General features: G+C 43.5%; 1 protein-coding gene across 2 annotated transcripts in view; it reads left to right on the plus strand.

Annotated features, from left to right (window-relative positions):
• Positions 1-2985, plus strand: part of LOC137623822 (heme-binding protein 2-like) — a 95599-nt gene extending 92614 nt beyond the window's left edge. For both annotated transcript variants that reach the window (XM_068354633.1, XM_068354634.1), the window contains exon 6: positions 2856-2985. In XM_068354633.1, the coding sequence (XP_068210734.1) occupies positions 2856-2970 (115 nt within the window). In that variant the 3' untranslated portion in view covers positions 2971-2985. The remainder of the gene's footprint in view (positions 1-2855) is intronic.
• Positions 2986-14836: the final 11851 nt, after the last annotated feature.

The raw sequence follows: 14836 nt of genomic DNA on the forward strand, positions 1-14836 counted from the left end.
TTGGTCCATGGGCTGGAGGAGTGGTGGTGGGCGGGAGATGGAGGACCTCAATGAACTTTAAATCATCGAGAATGTCATCTTCAAGGCTTGGAGGGTGGCCAGGGGCATTGTCTAAAATGAAAAGACATTTCAGTGGGATGTTTTTCTCCATCAAATACTTCTTGCCCACGAGATCAAAGACCAGATTTACTCTTTCTGTGAAGAAATGCCTTGTCACTCATGCCTTTGAATTATCTCACCACATCACTTGAAACTTTTCTTTCAAGATCTTGTGACTCTTGAAAGCATGTGGGTTTTTAGAGTAATACACCAACAGTGGCTTGATCTTGCAGTCACTGCTGACTTTAGCACTTAAGGCAAGAGTCACTCTTATCTTTCATGGGTTTTATGGCCCGGCAGATTTTCTCTTCTGCCTGGATGAATGTCCTCCTGGGCATTTTTATTTTCCAAAAAAGGAAAGTTTCATCACAGTTGAAGACTTGTTGGAGAGTTTGTAACCTTACACAGCAATAAGAGTCAAAACATTTGACATACTCCTCTGCGACTTTCACATCTAAACAAGTAGCTTCCCCATGCCTCACAACTGAAAGTATCCTAATTTGCTTTTTAAAGTTATCAAACCAGTCATGACTAGCTTTGAATGTCTCCACTGGCATTGATGTCAACCCACTCACAGATACTTCCCTTTGTTTCAAATCTTTGTGGACTGCACTGGCTTGAGCACGCATGATTGTATCAGTCGTGCTATCTCCCGCCAGCTGCTTTTCTTTAATCCACAACAACAGAAGCCTCTCCCTCTCATCATTTATATTAGCCTGTAATTTAGACATATTGCTTAGGCCTTTGGAGGGCTTTATGCTGCTGATTCTCATCTTATTTGTTGGACAGGAACTTACGTTCTATTAAATTTCTTATTCCGTCGTTCAATTAGTTCAATATGCATGTTGAATAAGATTTTTTTTTTTATAATTCTGACCATCCTTTACATTCAGATCTTCCCTGACAGTTCCATCCTGTTCGGAATACTAGATATGCAGTTAATTCTAACAGCCAGGCATTCTTCATCATGAGACTCAATACTATATAGTACTATAGTTTTATTCCAGCTGTAACCAAGTTGTGGAATGATCTTCCTAATCAGGTAGTTGAATCAGTTGAACTTCAAAAGTTCAAACTCGCAGCGAATGTTTTTATGTTGAACAGGCTTACATAATTCCTTTTATAGTTTATATATCAAGTATCTGTTTTAATGTTGTTAATGCTTTTAAAATATTTTATTTGAATTTTTCATTACTTATATTCTTTATTTATTTCCTTATTTACTTTCCTCACTGGGCTATTTTTCCCTGTTGGAGTTCTTGGGCTTATAGCATCTTGCATTTCCATCTAGGGTTGTAGCTTAGCTAGTAATGATAATAATAATAATAATGGTAATAATGATAATAATGATGATGATGATGATGGCAGCCTCCTTCTGTTTGAGGGTGATACATATCATCGATGTACTTCTCTCGTAATGACGGTCCAACTCACCATGCCCATGTTTTTCTATAATTTTACGTTTCACCTCTTATCGTCATCGTGCTCTTTTTCTTCTCACTGCCAACGTTTCCACTTACTTTCATGGGACCCATCACTTATTAGAATAATTGTCTACAAATATACTGTACATTAAAATCCCGTAAATAACGCAAATACCATGAGAGATGCACAGAGATTCATACAGCAGTTGGAGATCACACAAAATGAACGAGAGGAGCGCGCTTTGAGAGCTCCCAAGCGCTCGGCCACCTATTGTTAGTCTCTGTAAGCATGCTCGTATCTCAAGTTTTTGCTGCTATTGATGCAAAAATTTGCTTGGCGGCTTGCTCTTATGTCAAGATGTTACAGTACTGTACTGTACTTAACAAAGAGCTGTTACTCAAGAAAATTTATTCTACAACTGAAAAATAATACAATTTCACCTTAAAGGAACCCTGGTACAACCCACGAACATAAGTGGTGGGCTACCTTCAAATCTTGGGCACCAAATATTGATAATATCCATATTAGGAATAACAAATTTAATAGACCGCAAGTTTTCATCAAATTAAGATGAGATTCATTAGCTAAAGACCAGACAGGAGAGCAATGCCCTACGTGAAATGAGGTACCAGGTACTACTGTAATTATTGAAGTCAGTTAGTTCATGCCAGCTATTCATCTCCAAGTGGTCAAGTTAAACTACCGGATACAAGATAACTAGTATCCGATATTCCCAATTGCACAAATTTTTTTTTAATAAATTTGCGGATAAGGAAAATAGATAAAAAAGAATGTACAGTACTTGAAATGATCAACCAATAATGCTATTCACCTAGTGAATTTCCTTAGAGAAAATGCTAGAGTACTGTTTACAGTGTTACTTTACTAAGTATATGTTCCTTAAGGATCCTCATAGTACCAGCCCATTCATTTATAACAATAGCATTTCAAGAATACAAGTCATATTTCTAAACTTGGGCCTAACAAAGGATTTGTTCCTAAAAAGGTAAAAAGGGTTGTAAGATAATGTTGATGGAGCTGGGCAAAACCAAAAGAAATAAAAGTAAGACAATGCAAATCACATGGAAAATTATCTACCTATTGGGAGCCTGGCAAGGTACACTGTTGGTGTTATCCCCAATCCTATTCTATCCAACCTTAGGGTTTTGCCTAATAAAAAAAAAATCTTTTTCATGTTATAGTAGTGAAAATGATAGAACTTGTTTAATGGAAGCATACTTTTTACTGTAGGCCTACAGGCAATTGTAACTTGCAAAAGTTTTATTTTTGTGCCATAGCAAAAACTGACCGATACCTAACTATATCCACAGGAAGTTTGGCGGTTACGCTACAACAGAATCGACTTGGATGGCAGAAGCAGATTCACTCCGGACCCTTTTGAAACTTGCTGGGGAAAACACCCAATCTGACACTATGTACTGGTGAGTATTTATCTTAAACATTAGTATATGTTTTACTGTAATAATTATGAAAACAGAATGAAAATTTCTTCTAGTTATTGCCATCTCCAATTTTTTTTTTTACTTTCATAAACTCAGTAATTCAGACTAATTTTCCCTGGCCTCACTTTGAAAGGGTTGGAAGGGTTAGCATATGTCAACCAGTTATGAAAACCACCAGTCTTTAAATATACTGTTTATACAGAATACTTATTGCGTATTTTTTTTAAAAAATTTTTATGACAAAATATCAATCTTTCCATCAATTTATTTAGTTTATGAAGTTACCAATACCAACCTAACTATTCTTGAGCATAGTTGCTGCTGTGGAACCTTAAGTACGATTAAAAATGGAATGTTTTACGAAAAATTTTAGTCTAAAACATTAGCAAGATACAGCACTAAGACATCCAAAAATTTATTAAAATGTTAAAGAAATAATACAATTTATAGCAATTTGTTTGTTCCTATACTGTACATGCAAACACTTATCCTTTAATAGGAGTATAATTTCAGCGAAGCTGGAAACTCGCCAGATAAAAGTTATAACGAAGTGACGGTAGCTGGAAATCTATCTCCCCCTTTCACTACAATAGGAATCCTAGGCTCTTCACAGATGCATCCAAGAAGGGAGGGGGAGAACACCTAAGGAATCTAATCTTGTTGTGCTTTACAGGGTAACATTCTTGACACTGCAATCATTCCAACAGTTTGAGAGACCACTCGATAGTGTTGATGAGCGACAACACTACTGTAGTGGCATATGTCAACTAGCAAATACAGTAGGTAACTGTATCACAGTACCTCAGTAAGTTGGCAAAGCAGGTTCATTTTTGGGCACTAAACAGCACCTGGGAGCTGTCAGGGGTGATAAAAAGTCTACCATCTGAGAACTAATGTGAGTGTTATGGAAATGGATCAAAGAGGCTTTATTATAAAGCTATCTTGAAACTGTTTTCCCTGTAAGTATATGTGGGGTTGTAGAAGAAGCCAGGTTTCTACAAGAAAAAAAGAATATGGAGGCAAGGAAGATGACTTAATCAGTTGTCGCCCCACCTTATGAACTTTAAGCATTACTAGAAGTACTTTGTAAAATCCCTCCCTCTCATCTTCACCTACTTTTTAAGCCCACTTAACTTTTACCTTTTAATACAATGGGGGAAGATTTCCAAAATCTAACTTTGGCCATGAATGGCTACTAAGCCTCATTGCTAGGCCACCATATTTCATAAAACGGATTTTTATGTAGGAAAAATCTATTTTTGGGTGAGATAGCCATGTCATCCTGATGGAAGCTCCTCAATGGCAGCAGCTTCTTGGCATATTTCTGCGTGTGATATACATACATATACCAAGGCACTTCCCCCAATTTTGGGGGGTAGCCGACATCAACAAATGAAACAAAATAAAAAGGGGACCTCTACTCTCTACGTTCCTCCCAGCCTGACAAGGGACTCAACCGAGTTCACATCGTGTGTGATATACCAGAGAAAATTTACCTTAGAGGTTATCACGGAATTCTATCCTCCAAAGTGAATATGCCGAGAGATATAGTGTATAAATCAGGGACGTGTTGATAACAAGCCATGGTTATCCCGAATAGAGTTAACATTGTCTCAAAGGATAAGGGATAGGGTAGGATATGTGGCCGAGAGAGCCATTACAACTCCTGATCTTGATGCGCTACAACTAACATGTTTCCTGTTGAACCATACCAGGAGCAGCCATCGCGTGACGTAAGGCCCACATTGAGAATTGAGAGGGGATAAAAAGAAACGGACAGGCCATCAGGATGACATGGCTATCTCGCCCAAAAATAGATTTTTCCTATGTCAAAATCCGTTTTTTGGGCTCGAGCCATGTTCTGATGGAAGTGTGCTAGAGAATTATTATTTGCAGTTATACATACATATACCAAGGCACCTGCCCCAATTTTGGGGGCCAGCTGACATCAAACAAATGAAGCAAAAAATGGGACCCCCTCCCCTCTACATTCCTCCCAGGCTGACAAGGGACTCAACCGAGTTCGGCTGGTACTGCTAGGGTGCGGCAGCCCACCCTCCCCCATTATCCACCACAGATGAAGCTTCATAACGCTGAATCCCCTACTGCTGCTACCTCCGTGGTCATCCAAGGCACTGGAGGAAGCAGCAGGGCCTACTGGAACTGCGTCACAATCGCTCACCATTCATTCCTATTTCTAGCACGCTCTCTTGCCTCGCTCACATCTATCCTCCTATCACCCAGAGCTTCCTTCACTCCATCCATCCACCCAAACCTTGGCCTTCCTCTTGTACTTCTCCCATCAACTCTTGCATTCATCACCTTCTTTAGCAGACAGCTATTTTCCATTCTCTCAGCATGGCCAAACCACCTCAACACATTCATATCCACTCTAGCTGCTAACTCATTTCTTACACCCGTTCTCACCCTCACTACTTCATTCCTAACCCTATCTACTCAAGATACACCAGCCATACTCCTTAGACACTTCATCTCAAACACATTCAATTTCTGTCTCTCCGTCACTTTGATTCCCCACAACTCCGATCCATACATCACAGTTGGTACAATTACTTTTTCATACCCAACCCTCTATTTTTTACTACTCCCTTAACTGCCCCCAACACTTTGCATCCTTTATTCACTCTCTGACGTACATTTGCTTCCACTCCACCATTTGCTGCAAGAACACAGACCCCAAGTACTTAAACTGATCCACCTCCTCAAGTAACTCTCCATTCAACTTCGCACCACCTTCCCTTCTCGTACATCTCGTAACCTTACTCTTACCCACATTAACTCTCAACTTCCTTCTCTCACACACTTCACACACTTCCTTTAGCATTGATAAACTAAAGTAGTGAAATGTTTGTAAAAGTAGGACCAAAGGAAATCAATAGCACAGTCCCACTCTCTGTGAAGAACTTTGTCACCAGTAGATAAAAAGACTGAAGTCTATAAAAAGAAGGTTAAAAAACGGATTGTGAGCGAAGCGAAAAATCTAGTTTTGGGTGAGATATCCATGTCGTCCTGATGGAGGAAGGTTCCTATAAGTAGCTTCCTAGGGTATATTTGACTACAGTGATATTCCCAGAGAATTTACCTTTAGGTCTCCAGAAGTCTAACTCCTGGTGCAAACATCCTTAAAATTTCTCTCAAGGATATCGCATAATATCAGGGGACGTATATCTTGATACGACACATAGCAATTTTCACCCCGAATAGCGTTTTCGCTTCGAGGGGGAAAGTGGCAAAAATAGAAGGGGAGCTGTTACCAAGGTACCCTTCCTCCATTACTACTTTGAGTATCTAGATGGCGCCATCGTCACCGCTATGTTTTATTCCTTGTAGGGTTGAGCAAGGTTCTACAGATATAGTAGTTTTGGGAGGGATCCTGCCAAGGCCTTTTCTATAAAAAGGAGTGCGGGTCCATCAGGACGACATGGCTATCTCACCCAAAAATAGATTTTTCGCTTCGCTCAAAATCTGTTTTTTTTGGGCTCAGGCCATGTCGTCCTGATGGAAGGTTACCAGAGCATTATTTAGAAAGTACTGTATCTGTGGATTTTCCAAATGTGCCTTAACCTCAGGACAATATTTCCTTGGTCATCCAGACCATAGAGACATATGGCGTTACAGTTATACGTCATTACATCTAATCATGAACTATGTTAGTGCTTCCTGCCCCCTGCAGGGAAGAGTCATACTAGACTTAGGAAAGTGTCTTGAGGTTTGCATATACCATATGAACAACATAGCATCAAGAGCATACAGGTCTCACTGTATGCAAAGCCAGTCAAAGTTTGTACTTTAATACGAACAAAAGTTTATATGAGACAACATAACTTCCAAAGCATACAGGATTTGCTGTATGCAAACCCAGGTAAAGCTTGTACTTGTGTAGGAACAAAGTATGCGTATCTATTTGTTTACATGTCCATATGCATATTATTAAGTGTTAAATAATACTCTCGCATATCTTTATTGATTCAAATTTGGGGCGAAATAAGACGCAAATACCAATTAAGTATTTATTGGTAATGAATAACCAGCAATTCAACATAGATAACATAGCGTTAGTATAATGCTAATGAATGCAAAGAGAAACATATATAAAGCAGTCAAGACCAGAAATGATTATTTCACCTGAAAAGGAAAAATAATTAGAGCCACAAACTGAAAATTTAATAAATTTTCTAATATGCATTTTTATGAATGACTTTCTTCACACTGTGTAAAAACACACGGCACAAGTGTTATCTCTGTTTCTTCACCTTTTATAACTGGAACAGTCCATAGTGCCACCTTGGTGACACTTATATTTACGTGTTGCACTGTGAAGTGTCAGCACCTTCACCCGATTTTAGCAGTCCCAAACAATTCACTGTTCCTCGCAGCGCTAAGCGACAGGTTTTAGCACACTACCTGCCGCCACCACATAACGTTTCAACTCTTGCACTTGCTTCGCATAGTGTTTAAAGAATACTCTGGATGACCTCCATCCAGTGTACGAGCGAAGGCGCTCAAAGTCCATGTATTGGAAAACGTTTAATGACGATGCAATTTTCCTGGGATCATGACCTGCGGGTGTACTGTCAGGATCCGCTCTGTTAATGAAATAGGTGATCTTCGCCCTTAGTTGTTTCAGGGATAAGTTTGAACCCTAGGTTTCTCCTTTAAAGAGCTGTCCTCCCCTGAAGTCTGAAGTTCTACGAAGATAGACCTTTAGACACTCTACTGGGCACAGCGAGACATCTTCCTTCAGAGGGCAGATTCTCCAGGGACCCCAGCTCTTGGTAGGTAGCTCGTTCTTGGCGAGAAACGTTGGGTCAGGAAAGAGATTCAGTTCTCCTGCTTCTGTGAACTGAATATGGCCCTCATCTCTAGAAAGGGCCACTATTTCACTAACTCTGGCCCCCGAGGCTAGAGCAAACAAGAATAAAACTTTCTGGGTTAAGTCTTTCAAAGAGCAATCATCATTGTTCACTGTTGAGGCAAAGTGTAGGACCTTATCCAAGGACCATGAAATGGGCTTCGAAGGTGCTGCAGGTCTAAGTCTAGCACAAGCCTTAGGAATCTTGTTAAAGATTTCATTGGATAAGTCTACTTGGAAGGCGTAAAGCAGAGGTCTAGTCAAGGCTGACTTACATGTTGTTATCGTGTTGGCTGCTAAACCTTGTCCATGAAGGTGAATAAAGAAGGATAAACAGAAATCTGTTGAGATCTCTTTTGGACTTCTTGCCTTGACGAAAGCAACCCACTTCTTCTAAGACAACTCATATTGTCTTCTGGTTGATTTAGACTTAAATTCTTCTAAGAAGTCTATACTGTCTCTCGAGATCCCAAACCTTTTCTTAACTGCTAAGGAGAGAAAATCATGAGATGAAGGTTTTTGGTTTTCTGTGATGAAGTGAAGACAGTTGACTTCTGTACTTGTTGAGTCAGCACTGGGTCCGGCAGAGGGACCAGCCTTGGCTTCAGTTCCAATACTAGAGGGAACCAATTGCTCTTCAGCCACTTGGGAGCCACTAGAGCTGCCGTTCCCTGAAAGGATCTCGGCTCGTTGAGGACCTTCAACAAGAGGTTGGTTGGAGGGAACAGGTAAATCCAGTTCCATCTGTTCCAATTGAGGGACATGGCATCCACTGCCTGCGCTAGAGGGCCCTCGTATGGGGCCACATAACGAGGTAGTTTCTTGTTGCTCGTCACGAAGAGGTCGATCTGCAGTCCTGGGACTTGACGTAAGATGAAGGAGAATGATCCTGCGTCTAGGGACCATTCTGACTCTATCGGCGAGAGCCTGGATGGAGCGTCCGCCGTCACATTGCGGAACCCTTGAAGGTGAACTGCTGATAAGTGCCATCTCTTCTTTTCCGCTAAGCGGAAGATGGCCAACATCACTTGGTTGATTTGGGGTGATCTCGAACCTTGACGATTCAAACATCTCACTATCACCTCGCTGTCCAGAGTCAGTCTTATGTGTACTGAATAGAGAGGACCAAGTCCTTTGGACTTTCCGTTGGTGAGAGTGACCTCCCCATCCTTCCTTTGATGCATCCGTATGGATGATGACTGAAGGGAGAGGTGGTTGCAAGGGTATGGACCTCTTCAGGTTCTTGGCCTTCGACCATGGCTTAAGAAGTGATTGTGGTCGAGTCATTATCGGTCTCCTTAGATCTCTTCGAGCGTTTGATGCGAATCTTCTCCAGACTCCTGATGCATCTTTTAGCTATGTTCTTAGCACCGGGTCTGTCACTGATGCAAACTGAAGGGAGCCCAGCACTCTCTCCTGTTGGCGTCTTGATATCCTATCGGATTTCAGTAGTCTCTTGACAGATCCCGCTATCTCTCTCCTCTTCCCTAGCGGAATGGAGAGACGGTGTGATCTTTACAAAGCTTGCAGATGCAGTCGTTCAACAACTATGCCTAGAAGATGTCCAGGTGGTGGCCTACCTGGACGATTGGTTGGTGTGGGCATCATCCGAGACGGAATGCATGCAAGCATCCAAAAAAGTGATCCAGTTCCTGAAACATCTGGGATTCAAGATCAACATCAAAGAGTTTCGATTATCTCCAGATCAGGTGTGACTTTAAGTTCCAATCTATTCCCAGCCATTGAAACTCCTGATCTGGAGATAATCCAGACTTTTTGACGTTGATCTTGAATCCTAGATGTTCCAGGAACTGGATCACTTTTTTGGATGCTTGCATGCATTCCGTCTCGGATGCTGCCCACACCAACCAATCGTCCAGGTAGGCCACCACCTGGACACCTTCTAGGCGTAGTTGTTGAACGACTGCATCTGCAAGCTTTGTAAAGATCCTTGCGGCTATATTTAGTCCGAAGGGCATGGCTCTGAAGATGTATTTCTTCTTCTGTAGCCTGAATCCTAGGTAAGAGGAGAGTGGGCGATTGATTGGAATATGTCAATAGGCATCTGCCATGTCTATCGAGACTGTATACGCCTGTTTTGGCAGCAGGGTCTTTGTGTTGTAGGGTTAACATCCTGAACTTGTTGAGTGGCGACAAGTCCAGAATGACTCTGAGTTCTTCTTGGGAACACTAAACAGCCTCCCATGGAATTTGATGGACTTTGCCCTCCTTATCACCCGTTTGCTCAAGAGTTCTCGGGTATATTCTTCCAGGACGGGGTTAGAGTTTTGGAAGAATTGAGGAAATGATGGTGGAGCTGTCCTCCAGCTCCAACCTAGTCCGTTCTTGATTAGGCTGTGGGCCCAGGGATCGAAGGTCCAGCGATCCCGAAATCTTTGGAGTCTTCTTCCTACCGGAAGCATCTCATTGCTTCGGTTGTCCGGAGGACTTGCCTCCTTGACCGTGTCCTCCCCTAACCCCTCTTCCTCTCGAGGGTTGTCTAGAGGAGCTTCTAATCGACCCTCTACCTTTAGGGCGAAAGGTAGGGGTCTGCCTCTCATAGGCAGGAGTAAAGGCTGGTGACTGGGCCACCATCTGCTGAGGCACCATCTGGTAGGTGGTTTGAGGTTGTGCCACCATCTGGGGCACCACGGTCATTGGAACTGCGGGAGGTTGTTGTTGTTTCCTGACATGGCAAGAGGGCAACCTAGGTCTCCTCTGTCTTTCTTTTCGGTTGGGGACCCTCATCCGGGGAAGACTTCCTCTTCGTCAACATGCCCCACTTTTGGGGAAGATTCCTTTTCTCCGTAGCAGCCTTGTCAACTACTTCCTTGACCACTTCACTCGGGAAGAGGTGTTTTCCCCAGATATTGGAAGTTATCAACTTCCTGGGTTCGTGTTTCACCGCAGCCGAAGCAAACACGAACTCCCTACATGCTCGTCTGGCTCTAACAAAGCCATATAGGTCCTTGACCATCGTTGCCAAATGTGATTTGGCCATGACCATGAACATGTCTGGGGATCTATTATCGCTTACCATTGCCTCCAAAGTAATCTTGAGGGACAGGGATGCAGCAAGCCTTTCCTTTGTCTCTTGCTCCCTACGCAAGAGAAAGTCAGACAACTTAGGGAGGTTTTCGCTGAACTGGTGTCCAGCAATATCCGCCTCCAACTTCCCAACTGAGAAGGTAAAATGTATTTCCTTCCAGTCTTTGTCATCCGTAAGCAGAGCTAGGGATAAGGGTCTACACTCCTCAAGTGTAAGGCAAGGTTTCCCAGCTTCTACTGCCTTCATGACTGCCATAAACCCCTTTTCTGCCAACGGAAAGGCTAGTTTAGCTGGAGCAAGAAAAGAAGGGTGTTTCTTGCTCAGGGCTGGCACCTTCGAATTAGTGAAGCCCCTGTCTTTCAGACTGCTTGCCATTAAAGCTTGAGCTTTCCCATGGTCAAGAACTATGACCTCTTTCAGCTCTGTCTCCTCCTTAGACACAGGTTCTGCCTTCAGACGGATGAAGCAGTCTGGGTAAGACTCAAAGCTGAGCCAAAAGTCGACATCCTTAATGAGGACAGCTCCCAGCTTCTCTGGAATAAAGATCTTCCCGTTTGTAATTGGCATGTACTCTGCATGCCTCCAAGGGTTTACTTCAGAACAATAAGGAAGATCCTTCACATTGAGTCTCTTCTCAGATCCACGGGACGATGCGAGATGGTCCATCTTTCTTCTCAGATCAGCGTCCCTTTCTTCGTTTTGCTTACGAAGAGTCTCCATCGTCATGTGATTAGCCAAGGCTTTTTCCATTTCGTCAGATGGAGGAACAGAAGACGTAGAAGGTACTGGTTCTGGGGCCGGAACCGACGAAACGGACTCCGATTCGATGTCATCCTCTTCAGTCTCAAGAGCCAAGGTAGACTCCTCTTCCAGACCTTCTGCAAGAAGGTCTTTCTCGGTGTCCTCCGACACCTCTCTGGCATCCTTTCATCTAGGGGGATGACCTTCATCGCGTCAGAGACATCCGTATCTACGGAAATCTGGACGCAGGGGATCTCAGGTTGAGGCTGTGGTATAACGGCATCCACAGTTGCCTCGGAACAGATAGGCTCGCATCCGTTCATTCGGAAGGTAAGACCCCGTGGCATTCTTCTGGAAGCCACGAACCCATCTGCACAGCTTAATCCGTGCTGCATCCCTTGACTCCGCTGTCTTGGGGTCATCAAAAGCCTCAGTAACTAAGGCTTTGAATGCAGTCCTGGGGGTCCCAGTACATAAGAGATCCCTTGGTGATGGAACAGAGAGAGTGCACCCTGTACTCTACATGGCCGCAGAAGTCCTTGCTCCTGACGTTGCAGAAGACTCGCAGGCACTTGGGGTGGTCCTCCAGTAAAAAGAGGAAAACTAAATGAGTATGTGGTAGTTCATCTCACCTGATAAACTATAAATATTAATATTTTGCATATTTATTACATATAGCTTAGGATAGAAAGCTAGAAAAGAATTAGGAAAGACACATACTTGTGTTTCCTGTCCAGCCAATTGCTGTGACCTCCCCCAAAATTAAAACCTAGAGTTTTCCTATTCAGGGAACCCAATGGAAGAGTTCTAACCTGCAAGGATAGATAAGTGTAACTTAACACTGACTTTCCAAAGGTTTTAATAATGAGGGTAATTTGTAACTGATCATCTATCAGTATGTGGAAAGAAGTCTTTTCTTCCCCTATATAATATGGTCTCAACAATATACTGTGCATAAATACACAGGGTATGTTGGTAAATTAACTACTGTATAATTTATACTATAGTTTTCTGTCTGCAGTATGATCTATACTGCAAATATACTGGCTACTATGTAGTCATATACTGTAGTTCTTGCCGGCATAATACCGGCAAGGCTAGCACCTGGCGGCACAATCCAGCCGGCTGGGGCGGTGGCTGACAGCATCAACCCGGCCGGCTCCCGCCGGCCAAGTTAACCCTGCCCACGGCTCGCCGGTTACCGGCGCACTAGTACAGCCGGCGCCTAGCTGGCTGGGGTAGTGGCTGGCAGCATCAGCCCGGCCGGCACCTGCCGGCCAAGCCAGTTCTTCCAGCAGCTTGTCGATTGCCGGTGTCTCACCGGTTCCCGGCACACTGGTCCAGCCAGCACCTTGCCGGCGGGGGGTAGTGGCTGGCAGCCTGGCCGGCCACTGCCGGCTAGGTTAGTACCCGGCGGCACTAGCTAATAGAGAGAGAGAAAAAGAGGAGTGAAGGGTGAAAGTGCTCAGCCTTAATGTCTTCCTCCAGAATGAGGGTTCAAATGGAAGGGGAGAAAACATCATTCAGACTTCCACCCAAACACAAACCATTGCCGGTCTCTGCCGGCCACTGGAATGTGAATGGCAGTCCAAGAGAGGACTGAAGAACACTCTACAGTAAAGGGGTCTCCTGCCGGCAGATGGCCCAGCCCTCCCGGAGCCTTGCGTCCATAAGGGAAAGCTGAGCGGCTAAGCTACTACAAGTAGGAGCCCCGGCCGGCCCCACAACCTGCCGGCAAGCGGTGAGATTGTAGGACGATGGCCAAAGGGTTGTAATGGCGAGGCCATCACTAAAGGACAGAGGGGGGAGGGAAAAGGGTCCTGTATGAGGTGTGGAAGGGCCCGGCAGACTTGCCGGTCCATCCACACCTTTAAGAAACTCTGTTTCAGTATCGGCGCCATCCTAGACGACAGGAAAATATCTATTCTCCAGCCTACGGTCTGCCAATACAGTTAAGGGGCCGGCAACAAGCTTGCCGCCTCCTCTCAACAAGAGAGAAACAGAGTTCCAGTGCCGGCGCCATCCTAGGCGGCAGAAGAATATCTATTCTTCAGCTTAGGGTCTGCGAGCACAGGACTAGTCTACTAGACCGCAGGGAGAAAATGGCGGCATCATACAACCACTTCAGGTGCGGCCTAGGGATTTCTAGCCTCCTATGCTGGCAGCCTAGTCCGATAGAGGAATGACTATTCACCCTGCCGGCTGGCTGCCGGCACAAGACTATATACTCTGAGGTTCTGACCGAAACCCAAAACTTACTATCTGCAGCTGAGGGAAGGGACAGAAAATCCTAGCGTATTCATGCCTGAATGACAACTCGAGGCACGACCAACTAGAGTTGTAGCCTAAGGCTACACCCAGAGGGAAGGAGGGATTACCCTTAAATTTCCACTGGAGACGAGAATCAGTTTATATAATAATTCTAGGAGATATCTATCTCCACCTGAATTGATTAAACGATACACGAAGGTAACTGGAGAACATGTATGAAAGTATACTAAAGCCACTAGGCTTGTAGCCTAGTGGCGGGTGAGAATCAATTACCTTAATCCCCGAAACTCTCGTATACGATTTCAGAAGAGGAAAATTTATATGCAATCAATGTAACTTACACATATAAATTGCCTAAATAGCTTCATTTAATTGTAATAACACTAGGAATGTCTGTTATATCATGCATGAAAGTAAACTAAAACGCCTAGGCTAGGAAGCCTAGCGTAAGCAAGGTTCGGTTACCTTAATCACCAAAACTATTACGAATAAAATCAGCATAATATAATTAACTCCTAGCAATAAAGACTGAATAGCTATTAGATATCCATGCTATTTATACCGGGAAAGTCGTTCAGGCTAACTAAATAACTCATGTGTAACGAACGACAGCGCCCATTTACGCCTCCGGTTCAGGCAACAGCTCTCTCATTAAATTTAACCTAATTTCACTCTGAGGCAAGAGCTAAAATTTATACAGTGTAAAGATCAAATATTCAACTTTCCAGAGGCAGAAGTGGCTGGAGATTGCATGATAAATCCAACGAGATAAGCATAAACACGAGAGCGAAAAGGAAAATCACCGAGCTTGTAGCACTACACTTAAAGGAATAGAACATGGCAGCGACAATGGCGCCATCAAGATACTCAAGGTAGTAACGGAGGAAGGGTACCTTGATAACGGCTCCCCTTCTT

The sequence above is a fragment of the Palaemon carinicauda genome, chromosome 30, assembly GCF_036898095.1.
Source record: "Palaemon carinicauda isolate YSFRI2023 chromosome 30, ASM3689809v2, whole genome shotgun sequence".
Classification (NCBI taxonomy): domain Eukaryota; kingdom Metazoa; phylum Arthropoda; class Malacostraca; order Decapoda; family Palaemonidae; genus Palaemon; species Palaemon carinicauda.